Source organism: Epinephelus moara, chromosome 8 (genome assembly GCF_006386435.1).
Source record: "Epinephelus moara isolate mb chromosome 8, YSFRI_EMoa_1.0, whole genome shotgun sequence".
Taxonomy (NCBI): domain Eukaryota; kingdom Metazoa; phylum Chordata; class Actinopteri; order Perciformes; family Serranidae; genus Epinephelus; species Epinephelus moara.
In genome coordinates, this window is record NC_065513.1 from 41,655,591 (window position 1) to 41,668,472 (window position 12,882).

A 12,882-nucleotide genomic window follows, 5' to 3' on the forward strand; every position below is an offset into this window, starting at 1 on the left:
GTGGACTAACTTTGCACTTGAAGGCTGCCCATTCACTTACGTTTTAACAGGTCTGACGCTACTATGCGCCCCGGCTGTATCTAGGCTAACGGCTAACATGCTAACTATTATTTTTATGTCACTAGTCACTTGAAACAAATTTAGGATGATAGGAGACAGGTTGAAATAAACTGAAATTTTCCTTTAAGCTCATACATCTGACAGCCAAAACTGGAAACTGACCCAACTCTGTTATCTGCTAGCTGCCAGCTCAGCCACCTTCATATTGAGAACCATGTGCAGATAACTCATACACTCTGAATTACACAAAGAGCTCCTGTAATATAAATGTCCTTATCTGGTGGAGAACAGCCTTCTCATTGTGACTCAGTGAAAAATAAACTCGTAGCGCACTCTGATCTGCAGGTTAATCTCTACAACATATGGCCATGTTAGGAGACACGTGAGTTTGAGAATACAAGTAGATTTACTGATATTCACTGTTTATATTTGGTAAACAGACACTTTAATGTGTTGCTCAAGTACAATCTCAAAGTTCATCCTCATTTTAGAAATCGATCCTGCAGAGATGAAGCATGTTGTAGCTCGTAGGTTTGGCTACACACACACATCAACTTGTATTTGGATTAAACCTTAATAAGTAGAGAGAGTGAGCAACTGTTATGTGCAAGAAAACTAAATGGAGAGACGTGAATGAAAAAGAAGGAAGGAACAGTGAAAGCTGATGGGTATCCAAATAAACTCCAGATAAAATATAGACAAGCTGAGTGAATGTGTGTGTAACAAGCAACACAAGATGATGCAAGTGCTGCAAACTTTTCCCAGAAATCTGCAGTACAGCTTTAGGAGAGACGACCTCAAAGACCTGAAGAAGATTTTAAGGGGCTTAAAAGATCCCAGTTATGAGAAGGGCTCTGAAGCATGTGTGTCTATAAAAAACATTTACTGTTGAAAATCAATTCTGGTAGCCAGTTAAGAGAAGCCAGCACAGAGGTGGTGTCTCTCTTTCTGGTGTCAGTGTGAAACCAAACAAGATGCAGCTGAGACAAGTGAGATGGACTAATATGAACATATAAGGAGTTACAGTCATGGTCCGGTGTTCAGAACTCCCACGAGGAGTCACAAGATGATTAACAGAAGGGTGAAGCATTAAAAAGAAAAACATTACCTCAGTGCAAAGTTATTTTAATTGTCTCAGACTTTGCCCTCTCTGTTGTAAGTGACTCGATAATTTCAGGAACAAAGTTATTCATATAAAACGAGGAATGAGGAACATGTCACAGCTGGTAGACGTGATTCATCCGGTGATGAGGGGTCACAAGGGCTTTGTTTTGAGTAGTACAAGGCAAAATAAAGGCTGGGAACCTCACGTAATAAACAAAGGCTCACTTTGTTTAGAGTCTGGATAGGAGGAGGCGTGATATCGGAAGTTGCCAGCAGCAGGACTTTCACATAAATGTGGGTCTTTCTTTGGCAGTTATGATATTGAAAGGTCAGCAGTCAAGCTAGCTCGGGCTAGGCCGGGTAAATACACTGTAGGCTAGTACAGCTAATTAAAACTTTAAAGGTTAGTCAGGCTGATTAGCTAACTAAAGATATTTTAACTTGCTAATTTGGACACAGCAGACTTTGTCTTCAGGAGGTTTGCTCAGCTGTTCTCTTGCTTTTTTTCAGAAATCAGAAACTGGTTTATTGGGGCGCCCACTAACTCACCTGGTAGAGCAAGCGACCCATGTACAAAGGCTGTCTCCTTGCCACAGCGGCCGGGGGTTTGATTACCACCCACGGCCCTTTGCTACTCTGTCGGTTACTGATATCTGTGGTTGTATCTTCTCTCTAGATCGGACTGTTTTTGAGGTGTGAAGTTTTGGTCGTGATGGTGCGCCGCTTCCTGTTGTAGTTACTCAAAATGTTTGTGTCCAGCTTGGGAAGACTGGAAAAACTGTCTCAGCTTTGTTGGCTAATGTTTAACCCACCGTATAATCAAGGATGAAACAATTTCTACCGATATACCGCCAACACATTGTCCATAAATGAAATCTAAATAATAATGACTGAATGTATGGATGGGTGTTAAATCTTCAGGACCAAACCTTAACATACGCATACTTGCTGGGTGTTGCTTGGACACCCAGCCTGTCAGGCAAAGTTCAGGGCAAAGAACAACTCTTGAAATAATAAGAATATTTGTCATTAACCTTGGTGTTTATCCTCCAGGTCTGGCATCTCGCCCAGCATCACATGGGAGCTGTGGTTCAGAGTGAACGGGTTCCTGCTGGCGGCGCTGGCCTTCGTCAGTATCTTCTCCATGGTGGTGCTGCTGCTGCTGGGCTGCCACCTCTACCTGGTCTCCATCAACTGCACCACCTGGGAGTTCATGTCGCGTCACAGGATCTCGTACCTGAAGAACTGCGGAGACGAGGAGAACCCGTTTGACCGCGGCGTCCTCTGCAACCTGTGGGATTTCTTCTGCATCTGCAGGACGGTGGTGTGGGAGCAGACGTACAACGACAGAAGCACCACGAATTCTGTCTGACCTACAACCAGACGCCACGTCACTACCTACAACCGAGTCAGACGCTTCTTTCAGGGAGAGAAAATAATTTTCTTAACCTCAATAGCAGAGATTTTTTTAATTTCCTTTTTGGGTAAAAGTTTACAACTGAATTGAACCATAAAATGTTTCCTAACTACCTGCTAAAGTTCACATACAGTGCTAACAAGGCATTAAGCAAATCACTGAGCTGGTTTAAGCCTAAGCTTTGTTTATACCAGCGCAAGACACCATGGCGTGGGCCTCGGTAGATGACATGCAAGCTATGAGCATGCACTGAGGTGTTAAAGCTCAGTGTGCTGTTGGCTGCAATATGCTCCAAAACACTGGGTGACACACAAACAAAATATTCTGTGGATAAGCAAGAAGTCTTAACAGCGATCTCATGTGCCTCCACACCCTGCAGTAAAATGTCTTTCCCAGGTGTGTTGGCTGTTTCCAAAAACATAAAGCCATTAGATGACTGTCCCTGTGGTCTCTCAGTGAAGAGTCGTCATTAGAGATCAGTAGAGATGTCAGTACTGGCCAATCTGCTTGGTCAGTCTTCCCTCGAAAGTGCTTCTGTGGAACTGAAAAGCGAGGTGGGCTCCTAGTAACAGAAACTCAGAGGTGCATGACCAAGCATCGCAACAACTTTTTAAGCCCTTGTGGTCGATGCACAAAGGGTGATTATGTCATTTTCTGGCATGCAAAGGTCGCACCTGGGACACTAAGGCGAGTATGAAACACAAAACAAAAACACCCCGTCTGTTTTTCAGTCAGTTCACCACTTGACTGAAATAACTCAAAAACTTTTAGATGGGCTGCCATTAAATTTTGCACAATTGTTCATGTTCCTCAGAGGAAGAATCCTTTTTAGGATCTTAATGCAGGGCTGTCCCCAAATCAGGATTTTTCAAAGTCAGCTCACTTCAGAGTGAGTCGAGCCTGCGCTGGAAGTTCTTTTTCAGAGTCGATGCGTTGCTTAGAAAACAAATATTTTAATTTATAGACATATTTAAAGATCGATTTTTCTTTGTGAGGATATTTTTATCTTCGTTGGACAATTTGACAGTGATGAGGTAGACAGGAAATGGTAGAAAAAGACTGGGCCATGACATGCAACAAAGGTAATAATAACTGGACTGAACCGGCGACATTGCAGTTATGCGACACACCCAAACCACTTAGCTACCAAGGCTCTCTGCATATGTTTGTTATTGTAAACATTATTACTGCTGTTTTGTTTTCGATATTCATTATTGGGATGTGCAAAAATCAGATTTACACCCAGTCAGAAAATTAAAAAGTGTCCGTCCTGCTCGTAGTTCAGTTAACAAAATCCAAGCATATTTATAATCAAGGTTCAATCTGACCTGATTAAGAGTAAATAAGGCGAAGAATCTGACATTATGCGCTCATTTTTGGTTCTTTACACTTTGATTCTGTGGACAAAAAAGGAAATGAGGTTTCACAATGAGCATTTGTCTGGTGGATGGTAATATTTGCAGATAATTCCTTAATATTTACTTAAACCCTGTGGACTGAAGAAATCTGGACTCTAACTCTGGATTACAAACACCAGAGGCAACAAGACTGAACGGTGATATGGTGATAATTTAATGCATTCAAATGTTTTGTTAAAATGAAGATGATTTGATTCAAACATTTGTTTCCTCAGGTCTGGTCACCACTTTCTCTTCTGTAAATGTTTCTCCTGTTGCCTGGTGAGAGTGGTGACCTCTGTATTACAACACTAACTGCCTTTACGTCTGGTGTGATTCATGTCTTGTGCCTTTGGTTTCATGTGACTGCTGTAAGTGATTATTTTTATTGTTAATAATGAACTATAAGATAATCTTCACACTGGGAGCCAAATATTTTACAAACATTTTTTTTACTGTATTTGTTCTGTTTGTATTTATTGACAACGAGAGTACATTAAAACACTGATGATATGCATGTTGTTATAGAGTACATCTGTACAGACTGACATTCTGAGTCAGGATGCTTCACATACATACAGTACATACGTACATACATAAATACAGTACTGACACATAATAACATGTAATATTCAGCAGCATGAACTTAAAGTGCTACAGCAGCTAAATCAATACGGCTGGTTGTCCTGGTACATTTATTAATTTAGCTGACAATCTCGTATCCACAGCAGGTGGAAGGTTCAATGACTTGCTCAGGGACACTTCAGCAGGACACGTGGCTGTAAAGGGACATTGGCCCTTTTTTAATTTAACCCTTTCAGTTTCAGGACAGATTTTCTCTTAGTTTAAAGAGCAACTTAACACCTGTCGCAGCTTGAACATGTCTTTCTTTCTTTATGTATGGAAGTAAATAAATGACGAAAGAACTGAGCGAGCAGTAAAATCCTCGCTGTGTGAGAGCACTGAGAGCAGAATCAGTTTCAGAGTGTCTAAACAAGTCAAATTTAAGACTTTTAAGGACATTTTTAATGTCACTTAAAGTGAAATTTAAGACCAAACTTGCAATGGATATGAACAATGTGCAGGGTCGCTAGCAAGACCTTAGTATAATGATGCCTGAACGACTCGAGAGGGCAATTATAGAGGCATTGCTCGTGACTTAAAAACATTTAGGAGCCATCCAATCTAAATTAAAAATGGTTTAATACTTGACCCGTGAGCATCCTGAGTTTCATTTGCAAATGACAACAAACCATGAGCACAACAGATGTTCTGTTTTTGCTCATTCTCATGTTTGGGAATCTGATACAGGAAAGGGATACCAGACTCAAAGATGGCACCCATGAGCTTGAATTAAAATGGCTGATCTTGCTCATTCATTCATTTTCCATAACCGCTTATCCTGTTAGGGGTCACAGGGGGCTGGAGCCTATCCCAGCTGACACTGGGTGAGAGGCAGGGTTCACCCTGGACAGGTCACCAGACTATCACAGGGCTGACACATAGAGACAGACAACCATTCACACCTACGGACAATTTAGAGTCACCAATTAACCTGCATGTCTTTGGACTGTGGGAAGAAGCTGGAGCACCTGGAGGAAACCCACGCTGACACAGGGAGAACATGCAAACTCTGCACAGAAGGGCTGCCCCACCCCGGGGTTTGAACCAGGAACCCTCTTGCTGTGAGGCAACAGTGCAAACCACTGTACCACCGTGTTGCCAGTCATGTTTCATATATTTGCATGTCAGCATGACAGAGACATTTTACCAGTGTACAAGTAGTGCATGGCTGAAGTTTTCTATTCACAGAAATGTCTGTGACCTCAATGTACTCAGGATCAGCCAAAACATTTGGAAAGCAAATTGAGACAGCAGACACAGAAAGAAGGGTTAGGTGCTCAAAACTGATCTTACTCTTATATGTTGACTTGCTTTTTCAGTCGTCCATCTTAGTTTTCAGTGTAATTGTTTAAACTGGAGGTCAAATGCTTGAGTCTGGCTACTAGCCTATCTGTTGCACAATCTCTTCAAATTACTACAAACAAGAAATTTGGCTTCAGTTCTAGTGCTTTGCCTTGTTCTCTGGGGGTGTAGAGTACATGATAACACCACAAGTTATTTTTGGTCTGTATGACTATTGCCATGAACACTAAAGACTGAGACTCGATCAGTTAATACAATAATAAAATGAATATTTGCTCTTAAAAGTGGATTGTGTTAAGTTACTCTTTAAAGTCCCATATCTTAATATAGTGCCCGATAGCTCCCTCTCTGATGCTTTTAAACTCAGCTGTGAGTTTAAAAATATCAAAAAATGAGCTGAGAGGAAATTCAACAAAATCAGGGCATTCATCTTAAAGCTTCGTCCCTGCCGCTCCTCTTCTTCCTCTTCTTTTATTGCACTGACATCATTAGAGCTCGAGTATCACAGAATATGATTTGGCTAAATTCAAAATACAGATATTTTCTGACTATTTATGGCTATATTAAATTCTCTATGGCTTCTCTTATATATATATCGCTAGCATTTACAGGATCTCTAGTGCACAAGTTCACCACGGTGCCATGCACTTCTACTGTCGTAACAGAAAAAAAAAACAGGTGGAGACTGATATGTGTGAATGTGTCTTTGCTTTACGAGGGAATGACTTGACAAGTACGTGAAACATTTCCATGTTTTAAAAAAGGTCTGTAACCAGAAATTGGGTTAGCTTGTTTCATTTGTTTGGTCAAGGCAGTGGGCAAAGCCTGTCACAGTGATGCATAGAAACGGCAGCACGTACTGTACATAATTATTATAAATTAATATAATAAGCAAAGGCCACAAAGCAAGCTGAATCTGTCTCCAACACACGGGATGCTTGAAGAGGCTATCACTGAGTTTTAATGCCAATAAGTACATTTATAGTTCGCTAAAAATGGCAATAATGGCTGAAAAGCTGTGGTTTCAGTTGCTGCAGTTAGCATTAGTCAAGTCAGTTATATCTAATGTTACTAATGCTAACTGTTATGGTTTCAGCAGTAGCAGTTAGCATTAGTCAAGTCAATTGTATCTAATGTCATTAATGCTAACTATTATGGTTTCAGTATTAGCAGTTAGCACATGTCAAGTCAGTTTCATCTAACATGTTAAAGGCTAACCGTTATGGTTTCAGTTGTTGCAGTTAGCATTAGTCAATTTTATCTAATGTGACAAATGCTAACTTTTGTGGTTTCAGTGGCAACAATTAGCATTAGCCAATTAAAATTTAGCATTTGTTAAGTAAATTTTATGTAGTGTAACTAATGCTAACAGTTATGGTTTTAGTAGTAGCAGTTAGCATTAGTCAAGTCAATCTTATCTAACATGATTAATGCTAACTGCTATGGTTTCAGCAGTAGCGGTTAGCATTAACGTTAGGTAAGTTTTAGCTAATGTGACTAATGCTAACTGCTGTGGTTTCAGTAGCAGCAGTTAGCATTAGTCAAGTAAATTTTAGCTAATGTGACTTATGCTTACTTTTGTGGTTTCAGTGGCAACAATTAGCATTAGCCAATTAAAATTTAATTTAAGTAAATTTTATGTAGTGTAACTAATGCTAACAGTTATGGTTTTAGTAGTAGCAGTTAGCATTAGTCAACTCAGTCTTATCTAACATGATTAATGCTATTATGGTTTCAGCAGTAGCGGTTAACATTAGTCAAGTAAATTTTATCTAATGTGACTTATGCTTACTGCAGTGGTTTCAGTAACAGTTAGCACTTAGTCAATTGTATTCTAGCATTAGCATAGTAACACCAGCAGAAACTTTGCTAAAGGAGGCAGCTTAGCTGGGTAGCTACCTAGCTTGTTTAGCTAGCACTAACAATTGGCTGAAATTGTTAACAGTTTTGGAAAAGAGACTGTTAAAGCTCGACCAATCCTGTGTTTTTGACACTAAAAATCAATATTTTATGATTTTGAAATAATCCAATAATATTAACTTTTTAAACATCTTGTGATTTTGTTGTTTGAAAGAAAATTAGTACAGCAACATTTTATTTATTGGCTGTGCTGTTGGTGATCTGCTTATCTGCACTATATTACAGAGTCTTTCCAAAAATAACAGTACAATTACAACAATATAGTATCCAATATCCAAATTTAGTGAAGCTAATTATTTATTTTATTAATTAATAATTAGTTTTTTGATAAGACTATCAGAGGTGTTAATGGGCTTCTGATTTGGACCTTTTATAGTGTTATTAACTTTCCATCAAGTGTGTTTCAGTCAGTGTTGTTTTTATTCTATGTTCCTCTTTGTGCCTTTGTAGTTTTCCTATGTAATACAATGTCGTCATGATTTACGAGACATTTCCTCTTACAATGTTATGTAATCATGTCCCGTTTGTGACTGATGCACCAGCAGCTGAGGCAACTAACACTGCTGAATACAAGTCAGTATTATGGTATCATTTTCAGAAAGGTATGACAATCATCATTTATACATTTAAGAGGCAACATAAGGCAGTTTACAGACTTTTACAGAGTCCACGCAGTCAGTGCCTTAACTGCTGGTATATCAGGACAAATTTGGGGAAATGATGTAGTGCAGCAAGAGGAAAAGTGGCTGAAATTATGACGTTACACACAATAAATGCAGGGGCTCACCAGTAGTGAGTGAAAGCTGGGATATGTCTTGAACTTCAGCTTCAAAAATGACAATAAACTGACTCAACACCTCTCTTGACAGTCTTATCAAAAAATACTTGGCCAGAGCTTCAGGAAATGCACTGCAACTGTTAATAAAGATTTTGCTGTATTTTTGGGCATTTTGACAAGAACTATAACGAGGGATAAAGACATGGAAGAAAGCAGTGACAATGTTTGAAACTCTTCAAGCATCCCGTATCTGTTCGTACAACATCTCACCTGACCACATCTCATAGATAAACTCTTAATAGCAGGAGCAGGTGAGTTGTATTACTGCTGGGACAGTCAGAACAAAGCTCAACTCTCCACAGAGAATATAAAGGGTTATAATCACTTTCTTTTGCTCTGTTAAGAAAAAAAAAAAAAAAAAAAAAGATGCTGCCTGGTTTAGTTGATCCACGGTTGGCTGTCGATTAGATGGCGGTGAGAACAGTCAGCAAAATCAGCCATGGGATCATATGTAGAGTTCTTGTTGGAAAATGACTGAGCTGCAGGAATATCCGAGATGTTAGTTCATTTGGTGGTACTATATATCAAGACCAGGGTGGGCGACTTTATTTAGAAGGCTTGAAGGGCTGTTGATCAATGAAAATAGCTGAATCATTATTGGGCTGGGAGGTCAGATTTCTAGCTTTCAAAACTCTTAATTTGCTTCCAAATAAATCTGGGCTCTTTTGTGAAATATTTTGTGAAATATGCTTATTGACTTTCTTTAGATAAAAAGACTGATAACCCTCTCATGTCTGTATGATATGAAGCTAGTGTCTTCGGTCAATTAGCTTAGCTTAGCTTAGCTTAGCACAAAGACTTGAAACGGGGGAAAAACTAGCAGGGCTGACTTATCTTTCAACAGCTGTTTGCCCCTGTTTCCAGCAGGCCCCCAAGAAGTGCGCCAGGGTTTGACGCCAATTTTCATAGTGGCCAAATGGTGGTACTACAATTTCTGGGGTCCGTCACATGATGCCCTGCCCTCAATGTAATTGACTTACATTGGGTAAGAGACATCTGTAAATCAGTGGAAACATTCTTTTGAGTGCCACAACCCCCACAAAAATGACTCGCTTCACTATGAGGATTTGATCCATTTGGTCCGATAACATTTGGAAAGTCTAGAAGAGCCACAAGATGAAATTATTTTATCCCCATCCCCATTTAGCGGAGTGCTAAATTGGAAGCTATCCATTCAGCTGGCAGAAGTGAGTTGTTTGGCTGCACTGTAGTGTCTCTAGTGTACATGCTCTATGGGCCACACAGTGCTGAAGTAATGACGAAGATCTCCAGATCAGTCGGGTTATTTCATATGCGACAGATGAATCATTTTGGCTTCATGTGCCACTGAGCAACTCTCATAGAAAGGAACAGGGCCCTGCCGCCAATGCTGTATCCAGTTCTGCTAATACATCCATGGTTCCCAGTCTTTGTGCTAAGCTAAGCTAAGCTAACCAGTAGCCTCATATTTACTGGCATCAGTCTTCTCATCTACCTTTTGGCAAGAAAGTGAACAAGACTATTTCCCAAAAGTGTTTCTATTATTTAATTTTTCAGTCTGTTTTCACACAAACATGGGCTCCAACTAACTTTATTTTCCTTTCACTGAAATAGTTTGAAACTTTCTGAAATATGCTTATTTGCTTATTTTAGATGAAAACATCAATACGTCCTATATCTGTACGGTACATATGACACTAACGCCAGCAGTCGATTAGCTTAGCTTATAGCTCAAAGCCTGGAAACACAGGAAAACAGCTAACGGGGCTGAGGGGCTGGTAGGTGGATTTATGTTTTCTTTGGACAGAGCCAGGCTAGCTGTTTGCCCATGTTTCCAGCCATTATGCTAAGCTAAGAAGTTGCTAAGCATAGCTTCATATTGACCGTACAGATACCACCTGTATGATTTTAAATAAATAAGACCATTTCTACAATAAACTGTCAAAAGATATGACGACCAATGGTCATCGCAAGTTACCATGGTCTATAAGTGAGGTTAAAAAGTTCTTATGTCACATTTTTGGTTGTAATCTTCATGTTTTGTGTTTGTAAGTGATAAAGGACTTAAATAAAAATTGTTAGACTAATTTAACAGATACATTTTATGCCAGTTGACCAATTTATTAATAATCTAACACAACGCTAGACTAGAGATTAAAGTTTTAAAAAGTCTGTTTTCTTGCAAGTCCTGCTGCTAAACAGCTAAAGAGGTGTTGGTTATACTGTAAATAAATAATGATGTTTGGTAAGTCTACTGAAGTGGACAAGCTTCCCAGCCACAAAATAAATGGAATAATTTTCCCACCCTGGTCCTTTGAGTTCGTCTTTCACCCGTGCAAGGCGCAGAAGTCGAAGTCTGCGAAGGCTTCCTGCTGTTCGGCAGAGAGGATGAAGGGTTTGGAGGGAGGCGACAGGATTGGCTGAAGTCGAGTGAACTCGCTGTCAAAGTTGCTGACGTCCATCGACTCTTTGATTGACGGCAGGAATGGAGGTTTTACTTTCTTGGCTAGGAGGGCTTCCCAGTCGATGGTCTGAAAGAGGTTAGAGGTTCAACAAGGTATTTGAACCTTACTTGAGTATTTCGGTTACATGACACTTTATACTTCTACTCCGCTACGTCTCAGAGGGAAATATTGTACTTTTCAGCAATCAATAATTTAGTGGGAAAGTGTTTATCACAGCTTTGACATGTCTTGGCAGGTTCAGTAAATGTGTATAATCAATACAAATCAATACCTCATTAGGCTGAGTCACAAGTGGTGGACATGGATCTTAACAAATACACAAAATTATTCTTTTACAGAGTAATACGTGATGTTTAAAGAAAGTGATTTACCTCAAAGAATTTCTCTCCTTTGACCTCGTTTGCATCCCTCTCTCCGGCTCCGATTCTTTTCAGAGGATTCTTCTTCAGCAGCTGCAGACGGATGATCAGAGAGTTTGTAAATAAATTATACTTAAAATGGATAAATTATATTTTATATCCTATACTTTTTTTTTAAATACACCACATTGTGTTACACCGAGGGAAATAAGGTATAAGATAAGGCATAAATATCTTAATAAACTGTAGTAAAATGAGGGTTAAGTGAGCAGATGAGCAGCGTTTACCTTCTGGATGATGCAGACAGCATCAGGAGGAAGACACCCTGGATATTGCACATCATCATTGACGATGCTGTCAAACACCTCCTCCTCATCCTCACCAGGGAATGGAGACTAGTGGTAGGGCAGAGAGATGCTGAGTTAGAGATTTAACTATATTTTTGAATTTGGCCTCTCTACCTAGACGATAAAATTTGACTGTGGACCGAAAATCAAACAAAACTGATGGAAGAAAAACAAAAATGAATGTTACCAACCTCCCCAACGAGCATCTCGAAGATGAGGACGCCCATCCCCCACCAGTCCACCGCCCGGGTGTAGTTGTCGTCTGTCAGGACCTCAGGAGCCAGAAACTCAGGAGTCCCACAGAAGGTCGAGGTCCGATCGCCGTGACCCATCCCTGCCGAAATATTAACAAAAAGATAATCACAGAAAGACTGAAAAAGAGTTTTGAGTAGATAGACTGCACTTTTTTTTTTACTGAGATTTTCAAATACTTTCATAATCACGAAAAACTCAACTCACAGAGGATTTCTGTAAATTACTTAAATTGTAAAGACAAATGTAAGACAAAAATATGTTGCAGGTGTATCTCAAGTAGTGGAAGATCTTTTACTTGAATAAAGTAGCAATACAGTGCAAAAATACTCTGTTAAAAGTACAATCAACACATATTTAAAGAACTAATAGTAAAAAATACTCCTTATATTAATTGATTAGTGATGCATGATTATACAGCTGATAAAGGTGGAGCTAATTTCAGCTACTTTATAAACTGCCGAGTAGTTTAATCTGTACTTATACACCCTAATTTATTATGTAGTTTATATTTATAATTTGAATCTGCCAAGTCTCTCATGTTGTTCGATAAATGTAGTGGAATAAAAAGTACAATACGGGCTTTCAAACTGTGGGGGAGTAGAAGTAGGATAAAGTAGCATAAAATGGAAATACTCAAATACAAGTACCTCAAGACTGTCCTTAAAGGGAAATTTCGGTTTATTTCAACCCGTCTCCTATCGTCCTAAATTTGTTTCAAGTGACTAGTGACATAGAAATAATAGTTAGCATGTTAGCCGTTAGCCTAGATACAGCCGTAGCGTCAGACCTGTTAAAACTTAATTGAACGGGCAACC

At 39.5% G+C, this 12,882-nt stretch overlaps 2 protein-coding genes across 3 annotated transcripts in view; one reads left to right on the top strand and one right to left on the bottom strand.

The window, feature by feature from the left end:
• Positions 1-4,491, top strand: part of zdhhc12a (zinc finger DHHC-type palmitoyltransferase 12a) — a 10,790-nt gene extending 6,299 nt beyond the window's left edge. For both annotated transcript variants that reach the window (XM_050050893.1, XM_050050894.1), the window contains exon 5: positions 2,218-4,491. In XM_050050893.1, coding sequence (XP_049906850.1) covers positions 2,218-2,536 — 319 coding nt within the window. In that variant the 3' untranslated portion in view covers positions 2,537-4,491. The remainder of the gene's footprint in view (positions 1-2,217) is intronic.
• Positions 4,492-4,628: 137 nt separating this feature from the next.
• Positions 4,629-12,882, bottom strand: part of LOC126394194 (serine/threonine-protein kinase N2-like) — a 35,913-nt gene continuing 27,659 nt past the window's right edge. The window contains exons 17-20 of the mRNA XM_050050885.1: positions 12,004-12,146; positions 11,753-11,860; positions 11,478-11,558; positions 4,629-11,172 (exon numbers count right to left, since the gene is read on the bottom strand). Coding sequence (XP_049906842.1) covers positions 10,969-11,172; positions 11,478-11,558; positions 11,753-11,860; positions 12,004-12,146 — 536 coding nt within the window. The 3' untranslated portion in view covers positions 4,629-10,968. The remainder of the gene's footprint in view (positions 11,173-11,477; positions 11,559-11,752; positions 11,861-12,003; positions 12,147-12,882) is intronic.